The sequence below is a fragment of the Cygnus atratus genome, chromosome 21, assembly GCF_013377495.2.
Source record: "Cygnus atratus isolate AKBS03 ecotype Queensland, Australia chromosome 21, CAtr_DNAZoo_HiC_assembly, whole genome shotgun sequence".
NCBI lineage: Eukaryota > Metazoa > Chordata > Aves > Anseriformes > Anatidae > Cygnus > Cygnus atratus.
The window spans coordinates 3,367,245-3,380,600 of NC_066382.1; the positions used below are offsets into that span (position 1 = coordinate 3,367,245).

At 49.4% G+C, this 13,356-nt stretch overlaps 2 protein-coding genes across 7 annotated transcripts in view; one reads left to right on the forward strand and one right to left on the reverse strand.

Annotated features, from left to right (window-relative positions):
- Positions 1-2,827: 2,827 nt before the first annotated feature.
- The window catches only part of LOC118253407 (tyrosine-protein phosphatase non-receptor type 11-like), a 52,582-nt gene continuing 42,053 nt past the window's right edge, over positions 2,828-13,356 (reverse strand). The window contains exons 17-18 of one of the 5 annotated variants that reach the window (XR_007709091.1): positions 4,568-5,224; positions 2,828-2,957 (exon numbers count right to left, since the gene is read on the reverse strand). The gene's annotated coding sequence lies outside the window, so the exon portion shown is untranslated. Of the gene's footprint in view, positions 2,958-4,567; positions 5,225-12,308; positions 13,292-13,356 lie in introns of those variants that run through there. The other 4 variants (XR_007709089.1, XR_007709086.1, XR_007709093.1 and 1 more) reach the window with 4 other exon arrangements.
- RNF223 (ring finger protein 223) lies at positions 7,203-12,474 on the forward strand. Of its 2 annotated transcripts, none has more exons than XM_050714953.1 (2): positions 7,203-9,600; positions 10,584-12,474. In XM_050714953.1, the coding sequence occupies exon 2, from the start codon at positions 10,622-10,624 to the stop codon at positions 11,429-11,431; it is 810 nt and encodes a 269-aa protein (XP_050570910.1). In that variant the 5' UTR covers positions 7,203-9,600; positions 10,584-10,621; the 3' UTR covers positions 11,432-12,474. The 2 variants fall into 2 exon arrangements, with proteins under 2 accessions (XP_050570910.1, XP_035413627.1); XM_035557734.2 differs by having other exon boundaries at positions 7,203-10,249; positions 10,584-12,085.

The window sequence follows — 13,356 nt, forward strand, 5'->3', positions numbered from 1 at the left end:
ACCAAGGCTGCTCAGGTACCAACCTACTTCCTCTGAGGCCTGGATCCTCAGCATCCATGAGCACACTGGAGAGCTCCAGAGTGAAACCCACTTGAATCCACTGAGGATCTGGTGAGATATCGCCTAGTTTTGTTCTCCTAGTCACAGTGTGAAACACCAGCTCTCTGCCAGTCCCTAGGGTGAACATCAAGAGCCTGAGGAGAGAGCTGCAAAGCGCTCTGGTGTCCTACTTTGCCAAAATAGCACAATAAATATGCATGTGGAACATGGTGGAGAGGTATTAAAAGGACATCGCTCCCGATTGCTCTTTCCCTTTGGATCCTTAACTGAGCTGGCACCTCTCACTGGAATGCAAAGCATAAGGGTACCTTGCCGGCCCAGATCCAGATGTCACAAAGAGTTTGGGGGCAGAATCAGACCCAGGGATAAAAGTATAAATTAAACTTTAGTGAAGACACAAAGAACACCCCCACATTTTTTGTTTATGTCTCTATATACAGGTAATAGTGACAATTTATGTGATGCACTAGAAGGGCGTTTTACCCTTGTGCCGACGCAGACTGCGGTTCACTTTGCCTTATCTCGCAGGGACTCGGCATATATCTCCGCATCTACTATTAGATTTACAAATTCATATGAGGACATGTTTTGCATTCTTGTCCCACCGCATTTTTTAGGATCAAAGTACAAACTGCTCTCTGCAGCATGGAAAAAGCACTGAGATATTTTGCTTACTGTACTTCGAACCAATCTCGTACCTGGGAGATCATCCTCTACTCCTCCTGTACTTCCTTAAGCAGTTGAATGATTAACTGTATACGATAGTAACACAAATGAATATCCAACTGCAAATACAATTACAAGAACTAAGCCTATGAATCCTTCCGAGTTAAGTACTGGCCATTATGGATGTGTCACACACATAAAAACACTCAGCCACCATTTGGAGATCAGCTCCATCAATGGCTGAGATACCGAAGGAGTGCAAATCAAACACAGACACCTTATACAGAAGTGATGTGTGCAATGACACATCCCATCATTTCTGTGTTGGGTGGGTAGAGGGCAGAGAACGAACAATTTCTCTCTGGGACTTTAGAGGCATTTCACTCCTGCAGAGCTTTATGACCATGATACATCTCAGAGAGCTATAATTAAGCTTCTGGGATGGGAAAGGGAAGAAAACAGTAGGTGGAGTCCTGTGCTTGCTCAGAAATGTGGTGTCATTGGGACCAAAGCGTGACGGTCCGTCCCCCAGCTGGAAGTTAGGGGTTACCACGTCCACCACTCTGCCCGCTTTGATAGCTCTGTGGACATCTCAGGTCATACACAGGGACTGGGGGTTACATCTGTGGGGGTAAGAGCAAGAAGATTTCTGCTTCATCCTGAAGTGGGAGAACACAACAGAGAAATAGAGGGCTTAGATTCATGTTTGTCATTGGAGATTGCTGAGAAGATGCATGTTTGACTCTCCTCAAGCTGGTGGACTCTTTCATGTTGAAGAAGGCAAAAGGGATCAACCCATAAGGTGCTGTTTGTAAACCCAAAACATCAGTGTTAGCACAGAGCTCTCAGGGTGTGAGCGCTTACCACAGCCACCGCGGAGGAGCCTGGCCCTCATCACCATCAGATCCTTTCTGTAGTGGTCTGACGGGGAGCAACGTGCTGGAATTCAGGCCTGGCATACCAGAAAACATCCCTGGTCAGATATATTAGCAGCCCAACACCTCCGTCCTGGTAGGACGTGCTCTGATGAGCGAACACAAACCCACTGTGGGGTGAAGCATCTGTTCTGCCGTATAGATGCAAGTCAAGCCGAGCACGGTTTAAGTGGAGAACGGGAGGATTTAGGCAACATGGACGGGGAGGATTTAGGCAGCAGAGGACATGCAGCTCATTACATAAGAAAAGTTGCTGGGGAAGCAAGATGTCCCTGCAGACATCGCCTCCTCACTGACATCACACACCATTTCCCAAATTCATCATGTCACTGCACAGGGCCGGGAAGTGAGTAACCGCAGGAACATGACCTCTGTGAGACAATTATGAGAGCAATTAATAACTTGTTGGGGAGAGCCTGTTAATGTGGCTCCTGCCACCCCTCTAGTCCTGCCGATGGTCTCCCTCACCAGCAATATGCTGTAGCTGCAGCTGCCTCTGCGCTCATGCTTGCAACAGCATCAGCCACCTTGCTGGGTCGTGGGAAGAGCACCTCATTTTGTTTCAGGAGGATGATTACCGTGGTTCCCTTGCACATGCCATGTACTCCATCTGAAACCCACTTACAGCATCAAAGGGAGCTGGCACTGCAGTTCTTGGGAACACTAAGATCTTCTAGTCCATAATTTTGGAAGTGCCAAGGACCTTCCCTTCTCGCTAATGAATGTGGCCACAGGGTTAGGATGTCCACGGAGCCAGTCACTGATTAGCAGGCATCCTGGAAAAGCCACCTGCCCGGCTAGAAAGGTGAGAAGCTCCACAAAGAGCCGTGTTAGATCTGCCAGGCTGATGAATATAATCCTTTCAAAAAGAAGGTATTTTAATCAAATATCTCTATTTGATTAAATTTAATAAGCAAATTTAAAGACAACAGTTTGAGGCTCTAGGCTGGAAAAGTCCTGGTAGAAAAAAGAAAAGCTTGAGCTACAACCTTGTATATTCACCTCTTTAGGTTCTCAACCCTATACCATGGTGGTTCTCAATCCTATACCATCATTCAGTATTTCTTAGCAGAGCCTCAGAAGCGGCTCAACACACTCTCTGCAGAAAGGGACTTGCGTATGCAGCTGTGTTTAATTTTTATTTTTTATTTTTTAATGTTTTTTTTGAGATTTGTTATGCCTGCTTAGACACAGCAGTGTTCCACGAAGCTCTCACTTCTTGCAAATACTGGAGACTTTGCTAAACTGTAAGGTGATTCCTCTCTGCTATACAAGACGGGCTGCACAGGTTTGTGGCTGTAGAAAAAAGTAAAAATTGTAGAGGTTGAAATCTCAGAGTTTGTAAGCTGGGTATACAGTTTTCTGCCCATGGTAGCATGTAATAGGAGACACTGGTGAAATCTGGAGCAGCTCTGCCTGTGATATCAAACTTTCCTTGCAAACCACTGTAGAAGCAGCACAATTTGGGAAGCCAGCAGTCTGCTAGGCTCGGTATCACAGCTCACCAGTGATTTATAAACCACGGTGTATCCATTGGTCCAAGTCACTTACTCCTGAAATAATGGACTAGGAAAAAAAAGAGACCTGACCTTATGTGCAGGGAATGGATGCTATTCCTGCTATTTGAGAAGCCAGCCATGAGTGGCTGAATCATGCAGCCTCAAGCTGCTGAAGAGTCACGCTCACGAGTTCCAGAGTATCAGGAAAATTACGGCATTGCCTCTGTGCCTTGTAATGATTATCTAATCGTGCTGCTTTCCTGGTGACTACAGGAAATGGAGGGCAGTGCTAAGGTAGGCGCAGGTGGATCTGGAGTTTGAATGAGGTAAAGTGTTGAGGATCCAGGACTCGGGTTTGGATGGGTCAGACAAGATGGGCATCGCTTATAGGGCAGGAGGCACCTGAGGGGCTCAGTCCATGGCTCTAACAGGAACAGTTTCTCTCCAAATCCATGTCGAGCTACCTAAGTGGACATTTATCAGTAGTTCATGACTCTGATGGTGTTTCCCATTCCAGATCCTGTTCAAAACCTTCTCCCTCTGCTCTGGGGGTCACTGCCATGCTACGGGGCGCAGCTTGCCCAGGCCTTGCTCCTTGCATGGGGCATTTCCCAACATTGCCTCCCCGTGCAGCACAAAACTTCCCCTCCTATAAAGTCAGATAACGTCCTTGATAACCATAGTTACTGGAAGTTACATAGCTCATTATGTCTGTAAAGTGTCTGGAGATTGTCTGATACAAACAGCTATGGCAGGGCAAAATATAATCATATTAGAAGTGTCCCAGGGTGAGTTCCCGTCTAGCTTAGCTGATGACTCACGGAGGCTCTTTCCTGACGGTACACAATATCTGCTTTGGAATTTAAATAGCCCAGTCTCACCGCAGGTACAAACTGCTGCGACGATGATAAGGCTTCACAGCGAACACCTGGCTCGGCAGCTAGCTGCACGTGGAGCTCGACAAATACAAGAGCCCCATGAGTTAGCATGGGAAACATCACTTGGTAATGCTGTTTACCACTCCAGAGCATTAATTGCAGGAGTGTCAGGCCTTCTGACTCTCAGAAACACTGGAGGATCAAAAACGGATGCTAGCCTGGGGCCAAAAAATTGCCAGGAAAGCCCACTACTGGCTCTCACCATTTCTTCGCCCCCCGATTAAGATGAAAGCGTAAGGTGGAGAGCACAGCTACTGAGCTGGGCCCGTGCCCAAACCCTCAGAGGCTGTGGAGAGGGAGGGGGGAATGTTTTCACTGCCTTCCAGAAGCGTGGGAGCAGGCACAGAAGTGCGTGAGCTAATAGAAAACACACCCGAAGCAGCATCGCCCTGCTGCAAGTGTTTAACCCCGTGCAGGACCCTGTTCCATGTTGCACAAGGGGGTTTGTTTTAGAAGGGCTTGTTCTCACCTGGTTTTGTCCTGCAAAAGCTGAGGCCAAGCAGGCTGGCTCGTGATGCTTTTGTGCTTCTTCATCAGCTGCTCCCTCAGGCTCCTCTCCTCATGCAAGACCTTCCAGAGCCCTTCCAGGCTCTATACAGCCCTAGGCTGTATCCTAAGGGAAGGAGCTGTAGGCAGTATCTGAAACCTAAGCAAAAGGGAGCATCCCCAGGCATGTGGCACACAATACTGAGAAACTAGCTAGCCTTAGAGGGAGGGAGAGAGAGGTCGGAGGCAGCTTGGTGCTTTTTCATTTATTTTCTTTATTTTGCCAGCTGTCTTTATTTAGTGGCTTTAGTTTATCTACTGAGATGGACTACACAGAGAATGAAAGGTGTTATGTTTGAGCAACAGCAGCAGGGGTAAAGACAAGCCAAGAAAATTGGCTCAAACCACACTCAGCAGTCTCTTCTCACTACTCTGTACTATACATACTTCTTTTTACACTAAGGAGACCAGCCTGCAGGTTTTTAAATGGCCACGGCCTCAGCCAACCAGTAGCTGCTGTTAGAAATAATCTTTTCCATTACAAACCTTCCTAAAGCCCCTGAAAAAAAAAGCGCATACCCTTTAGAAGATCTCATCACTTCACCCGCAGTCCTAGATGAGATGACAAGGGCTGCTGATGCTGGGGAAATAAGGAGAGGTGATGGTGGATAGCCTGCAGTAATTGAAGGCTTCAGTGTTTCAATCTGGGTTATTTGCTGCAGGTGGGGTCCTGCATGGTTACGGCTCTGGCTGGGGCCACTGCCACCAGGCCTATGTGCGAGCCAGTTCCCACCCAAATACACAATGCAGACAAAGATTATGATGAAAAAAGGCTTATAGCCCTGTTTTTAAATTTATTTTGAAAATGATGAATAGAGGTCTGTGTAGAGTAATTGTTTCTGCTTAGCACCATAGAATCTCGAAGTGCCAAGGTGTGGGGATGTGCCCCCAGAGCTGGCTGCTCCCAGTCCTCAGGGATACCCCCCCCAGCCCAGCTGCAGCTCCTGACACACTCAGCATCCTCCTCCAAGCAGAAGACAAAAATAACAGTGGGACAGCCTCCCACTTGCTTTTGGAAGCCAACCCCTTAATCATCATCATCATCATCCCAGCGCGGTGCTAAACCTGGGTGCACGCAGCGCTTGCACAGCCGGAGCCTCCACACGGGGGGAGGAGGCTGAGGGCAAGCGTCTGCCCCAGTTCCCCATCTTCTGGGCTGACTAAATGGATGAAAGGCTTAAAGTGTGCTTGTGGCTGACTTCAGAGCATGGCTCATCTTTCTGCTGATCGTAAAAAGATCGGTGTTGCTCCACTGACTGCATGGGGAGAGGATCTCAGCCGTGCCCAAAGCGTGCTACCCAAAGCAGCATCCCCAGGCGCGCTGCAACGTTACCCAAACATCGCTCATTTTGAGCTCAATTTACCAAAGTGCTCATGCAAGTGACTAAGTGGGCAAGACGCTTAAATCCTGCCTTGCAGCCACTCATCCAACATCCTGCTTTGTCAGCCACGCGCACCGTTTGCTCCCAGCCTCGCTCGTCCCCGCGCAGCCGTATAAATAGATGGGGCGCTGGGAAGCATCGCTCAGCTGAGTTGTGGGGGCTGTTGCTATCTCTCCTGCTATCAAAACAGCCTGCTGAGGGATGTTCCCCACTGATGCAGGTCTGGGAAAGCTGCTCCTAATTTGTCCTCTCCATTGAGGCACTTGTCTGCCCGTGGAGCTCGGTGGGAGCTCACTGCAGGGACCGTGCCCTAGGCCAGGTCCTTCCAGCTGTGGGAGGATCAGGTAACCTTAGATTTAATCCTAAAGCTTGCTTAAACCTCGAGTTGTTTCACCATTCTCTTATTCCTGAAGGCCTCCTTTAGGGTTTCAGCTTGCTAGAGCTGAGCTGTGTGACCTGGAGTAGAGGAATTTAGAAGCCAAAGCGAGTTGTCTCTGACTGTCACTAAAAACTGGGGGATTTAGACAGTTTCTGTCCCAAAAAACAAACACAGTTCCATGCATTTTACAGCAAAGTTTCTCATCCATAAAGGGCTTCCTGACAACATTTAAAAAAAACCAAAAAACACACACAATCTTGTATTGCTTTTTGAGAAACTGAGCAAAGCAAAGAATTATTTGCAACAAATGAGAACTAGGCTAAATTTTGAAGGTTTGTCCATTCCTCCTTGCCCCCACATCTGTTTCCTTATCTGCACGCGGGTATAAATTTGTTGGTTCATTTATCTGGATCGTGAACTGATGCCCTTTGAACTACAAAAGCTTTGCACGTTGAATAATATTTCTCTGTCAATAACTGCCAAAAGCTGCAAAGAATAAAATTCCTTCTCCGCCAGAATCCATAGAGTGTTATTTTGAACGATTCTGTAGGAGCTTGAAAGCAGACGTAGAACTGTACAAAGTGCTTCAATTAGTTTATAAACATCTTTTGTGCATTTAAATTTCTACTGGATTTTTCTATTGCAACCTTTTTTTTTTTTTCCTACCAATCACAAGAAATTTGACTGTCAGAATCCTGTTTCTGCTATTAATCTAAGGCATTTTCAAATTATTTGTCCTTTGTAAAGAAACACAAGGAAAATAATTGCTGATTTTAGGTGTCCCGAAGCTTTTCTTCAGGTGATTTGCTGCCCTGTGAAAAACATGCCCAGGATCCCAAGGCATTGAAAACTGGAGAGATTAATTAAAAAGAAAACATCCAAACCAAGCAAAGAGCTGTAAGAACTTGCAAGAAGGGTCTTTCCCAGCGCGGCGAGGATGAACAAACAAAGATTTCTCCCCGGCACTTCCCGGGGGCATTGGCCACCAGCGCGCTCTCCGCGGCGCCTTATCGAGAGCATTCCTGCCTGCCCTGTTTGTCACAGGAACCGGCCTGGAGTGGAAGTGCCCTGGCAGCCAATGACGGGTTCGGGGTAATTGGGAAAGGCAGGTGGAGCAGGTAAGTCACCCCTAGGCAGGAAGGTATAAAAGATACTTGGATCGCAGCGGCGCGGCCACTCGGGCACAGGGAGCTGGGTTGGTCGCTGCTCTCGCCCGACCTGCCCTGCTCGGAGAGAAATCAGAAAACTGCCAGGAGCACAAATGCCAGAAGAAGGCTTGTAAATAAAAAGACTCCGAGCCTAAGCCTATCCTCTGGAAAGAAGACTCTTCAGGGGTAGAAAGCAAGAGCCCAGAACATGCTTTTCTCCTTCTGAACTGCCCTCTGACCAGGTATTTATAGCCTTTAATCTGCCGTACGCCTCTCAACTTGCTGTCTGCTCGGTAGCTCTGAATTGGCGATACCATCGGGGTTTATGTTACAGGACGGGGTTGGCCACACTCCGAGCCGCGTGGTCTCTTTTGTCTGGTTTTATGGCACGGAAAGAAGTTTTTCTCGAACTCGCTGAGAGGTGGAAAGTACTTTACTTGGGTCTGAAGCTGAGCAAGTGTGGCTGTCCTGAATGGTATAGTTTTTTTTGGGGTGGTGTTCCCAAAGTTTCTGGCAAGCCCAGGTTGTCAGCGGTGTAAACAGCTGAGGAAGAGCAGTGTGACATGGAAGTCTGAACAGTCAAAGATATTGCCTTGTGTTAAAATATTCATGTGATCGTCTAGTTAAAAAAAATAAATAAACAAGCCCAGCTGAAAAGAAAACCAGGATTTAGTAGCACAGCAGTGGTGTCCAGGAGAAATCGTGGATCCTGCGCTAGCTGCTGCCCAAACCCAAGTTAATTTTCGGAGCGTCGGTGCTACAGCACCACACCGACAGACAAAAGAGGCAGGCTTCCCAGGGATGGCTTTGCACTGCCTTCCCCTCTCTCTGCTGTCCCCTGCTCTTCGTTTTTCCCCAGTTTAAGCCAACTGCCTGTGCCGTGTCTCATCAAGTTGACTCATAACACCAAGATAAACATGAGCAGGTTCTAAATTTATCAAAACCAGCACATATTTGTGGTGTCATGATCGTCTTGAGCAAAGGAAAAGCAGGGGCAAAAGCTTCTGTCTTCATTTAAGAGCGCCTCTGGGGAGCAAACCTCCCCAAGTTTACTGTCAGGATGCTGCCTTAGTAAAAATCCCCACTGAGCAGCTTTTTCGACTAGGGTATGAAATTGCAGTGTGTGAAAGCAAAGGCTCCCTTTTTGTGAGGTTACCTTCTGCTCTCAGGCTTGCTGCTCGTAATTTCTCCACGCCGAGGGCCTGCACAGACCCGGACATAGGGGATGGAGTGCTGCACAACAGATTTTAGTAAAAAACCCAGACAGCAACAACAAACAAAGCAGAGGCTTTCCTGGGTCTCCGCACCAACCAGGGTTTGGATTTGTGATTCATCAGAATCTGGCAGATTGGGCTAAAAAAAAAAAAAAATGCATGGTGAGCCATAGCAAGGAAACAAAAAGGCAAAAATACAAAACAAAAACCAAACATTTAAGACAAATGTTACAACTTGCTGAAAAACACAAATATTCTGTGACTTAAAATTTAACTTGAGGAGGGGCTTCATTTAGAAGAGGAGAAAAAGGAAAATAGTTAAGGGAAGAGTGGCTTTAACTTAAAGCGAAGTTTTCTTCCATAGGTGTAGTCTGGGTACACAGAGTTGGTTTGGCTCTGGCAGCGCTAGCTGTGATGGGAGAGGTGAGAATCCTTCGTTCTTGCATAACGGAGATATTTCTGTGCCGTGGTAGGAATATGCAGTCTTGCTGATGCCTTGAATTAGCCTTTTTTTTTTTTTTTTTTGCTCAAGACACAGCGTGCAGCCTGTGTTGCTAAGCCTTGGCTGGATCGACTGGAGAGCTGTAATTACAGCAGCAATCTGAACGTCTCTGACTTGTCTTGGGAGATTTACCAGTGACAAAGAATCAAGCCCAGCCGGTTCAGTGACGCAGCCCCAGAAAATGCTCCCCAGGCAGGCAGCACCGCGGCCATCGCTGCGAATTTCCTCCAGCTAAACACTTGCTTTCAGGCTCGGTATCTGAAAGGCCACGTATCTGATAGCAGAACGTAGGCAACGCTGCGTTTCTGGTCGAAGATAACTGGAATCCAAGGTAGTACTTAGGTCGCTGGAAGGGCTGGAGTAACTCGGTTGTAAATCAATTTGCTGCAACTGGCGTGTGAGCCGTTCAGCTCAGCGCCCCTGCTTGCACACCACCAGAGAGCAGAAAGCAGACGGCAGCACACGGCAGGGCTTGGGCTGCGCTGGCACTCCCCCAGGGCTGAGGACAGGGAAGAAGTTCGCTTTCCTAGGGAAAATAGAGCAACAAGGAAACACCAGAGAGTTCCCCGTGCTCTGGCACAGAGGCCATTTCCTCCAACGGTTCCTTTCTTGCTGTGTCACGGTGACAGAGGATGGGACAAATCTTGCAAAATTACATTTCTTCCCTTCCCTTCGGTCCTGCTGCTGCCTGGAAGACTTCAGATCCCGCTGTGCATCGCCAGCACAGCATCGCTGGGTGGTGCCTTGCTCAGGGAGCCACAATTCAGCACCCAAAGCTCTGTCTGAGCGCACTGAGAGCATCACCCCTCCGCTGCCCCCCCAACTGAATAGTGTTATCTGTCTCTTAGGCCTTGCTCATGCTGCCACCATAATATCTGAGTGCCTCCCAGCCTAGTAGACTGCTATCGTGAGGTCCCTGCTCGACCTCATGGAGTCCTCTGCTCTCCTCCCTGCCCAGGTGTCGGGGAGCACCGGCTGGGGTAGGTTTTTGTGCGTTTTCTCTGCCCAGAGCGAGGCACCTTTGGGGAAGGACTGCAGCCGTCTCTAATGCCAGGGGGATTCTGGTGGAAAGGCTTTGGCTGGACGGTGGAGCTCTGCTGCTTGCTTGCTTCTTGGCAGGTTGTTCGCCTTGGGCATGCAGCTTCCAACAGGCTGCGTGTTGTTCTCGCCTCTAGCAGGGGTCTCTTCCAGGCTCAGAATGCAGCAGAAGCCGTGAACTTGCTCTTCGGTCCTCTTACGGGGTTAAGGATAGGGCTGGTGATGGGTGTCTTCGCATTGTTTAAAATTAAAATGGTGTTTTTCCTTCTCTTCCAGAGTCTCCCAGGGCTCTCGTTATCTCCCCGGGCTCCGTCATGTCGTGTTTCACCCAGCTGTGGCACTCGAGCACCCCGGACTCGCCCACCAGCCCCGTCCCTGCGTCTCCAAATGAAGCCCCCATCCCCATCAGCCCCATCGTTATCACCTCCCCAGGAGACAGCAAGAGGAAGGCGAGGTCCCCCACTGACAAGCCAGGCTCTCCAAACCCAACCTCCCCGAAGCCGACCTCCCCCGTTGAATGTTCCATTTGCTTCAACACCTACGACAACACCTTTAAGACGCCCAAACTGCTCCAATGCTCCCACGTTTTCTGCCTGGAGTGCGTGGCTCGCCTGAGCAAAGGGCTGCCCCCAAACCACCCCGAGGACCAGCTCCCCTGCCCCTTCTGCCGCCAGCTGACCAGCATCCCTCTGGAAGGCGTCCCAGCTCTCGAGACCAGCAAGGAGCTCCTTGCCACGCTGCCCCCCGAGCTCCAGCAGGAGAAGGTGCTCTGGATGGAAGGGACCAAGCTCTGCTGCCGCCGGTCGTCCGACGACCCCGAGAATCCAGACTCATGCATCTCCATCGACGTTGCCATGAGCAAGCCGGAAAGCCCGGAGGCTCCCCCGACGGGGCTGGCGGGGAGGCTGTCCCGCTGCGACATGTGCGACGACTGGAAACGCATCGTCCTCCTCTCGGCGCTCATCATCATCCTCTTCTGCATCATTCTGTGGCCGGTGCAGTGCGCCCTGAAGACGGGGAACCTCCGCTGCTTCACCAGGACTGTGGCAATGAGCAGGCCAGAATACCTGCCCCCGAAACACACCACGGCAGCCCCAGCTGTCACACAGATCCCTTTCCAGTAGCAGCCCATGGAGGAGGCACTTTGGGGAGGCAGGAGCAGGGCTCGCTGCCCGACAGCATCCCTCGCCATGCCTGCACACCCCGAGGTCCCCACGCTCGTTCTGCGACCACGCTTGGGTGCAGGCACCCGATTCCAGGAGCTCTGCTGAAACCCGTGCCTGCCAAGCTGTCTCCAGCCCAGAAATGCTCCCAGGAGCTGTCAGCATCCTTCTGCCAACTCTCCATGGGAACCAGAGCCTCGAAAGCTGTTGCAAAGGTGCGGTGGGCGACAGATTCACTTCTAGGACTGCTCGCCTGGAGTGGCGCAGGGGCCTTGGCTGGATACCAGATGACAGTGGGCGTAGTTCCTTCCACCTCCCTTGGGGAATAAAGGGCTGTTTCTTTTTCCACACCGAAGGATCTACATGATTATTCCTGCGAGGAGCTGGGTTTGGGAGAGTAAAGACATGTCAGAGTTGTACAGGCAGATGAAAAGTAGCCATATCCCACATGCTTGAAACATTTCAGTGGTGTATTCGGTGCTGGAGGTGTTAAATGCTGCCTCCTGCTGACAAAACATAGATCCATCCCTGCTGCTCACCGGAGCTGTTACCACCGTGACGAGCTGAGGCACTGCTGAAATTGTGAACAGACGAGAGTAGCATTTATTTATTTATTTTTTCATCCAAGAAGGTGCTTAAAAATCACTCATCCCTTGCCTGGAAGGATGAGTGCACCCAGGGTGAGCTCTGCTAGGCACACCAGCATGATGCTGCCCCTCGGTGAGCTTCATTCACACTTCTCCCAGGCAAATCATTGCCAAAATGACAGAAGGTCCAGCTTTTGACAGCTTTACCCTCCTAATCTCGAAAGGTGTCAGTATTAAGACACGGGCCAGTTGCTTACACGATATTTTTATTTAATGCAGTGATTTTCCGAAAGTGATTAACAAAAGTCTTCATGAAGAAGGCGGCTTACAATTAAATCTTGTTTATTCAAACACATGGATGTAAGACAGGATTGTATGCAAGTACCATACGTGTATGTATTAAATTATGTTTTCTACGATGCGAGGTGTCAATTTGTAGCATTTACTCCACATTTTCCCCTCTTACTTGCAGTTGGAGGTGCCCACTCAGCAGTGCCGGGTCTGGCACCTCTGGAAGTTCATACTTACTGCCATCAAGGCGGTGTTGTCCCAGATGCAGCTGCCCCTGTATTTCCCTGATTTAACCGGAAAAAGGAGACGCTGCCAAGGCTGCCCATCTTTTGCTTCTTCCCAGCTGGATGAAAGATGTCTCCAGTCTCACTTTGCAGCAAATCTGGTTTGAAATATAAAAAGGCCAAAGCAACAGCAGAAGTAACCAAGTCTGTTGCTATGCAAAACGTCTGCTGGGGGTGCTGTATCTGCAGCAGCGGTGCTGTTGGGCTGCAGGTGGTATTATCTGTGCCAGCCACACGTCTGCAAAACCACCCCCCCAGGCACTGTAGCAGCCACCAGAGGCACTGGGCTTGAGAGGGCTTCTCCCTGCCCGTTCCCCAGTGCTTGCTACTGTAAGGCTATCTTCACAGCACCATCTTAAACGTGTTCCTGGAAAAAGTAGACTTAAGGCAGAGAAGGCACTTCCATTTCACACAAGGTGCATTCGAAAGCCCAGCAAATTGATGCTAAGTAGCAGAAGTGCTTTGCCATGCGCAGTCCCACTGATGAGACCTGAGGGCAGGCGAGAGGGAAATAATATCTTCAGCTCAACAGCCTCATAAAATCTGTTGTGGTGGCAAACTGAGCACAGAGATGTTCTCACAGTTCCAGCTATTCCTAGCGGTCTGTCACAGCATCCTTCTGGGGACTGTCCCTCTGCACTTCCCCTTCGCACCGCCTACTGAGGAAGAAAGGCTGAAGGTCTAGCTAACACGCAGCTGAACCTCATGTTCATGCATAGTCAAA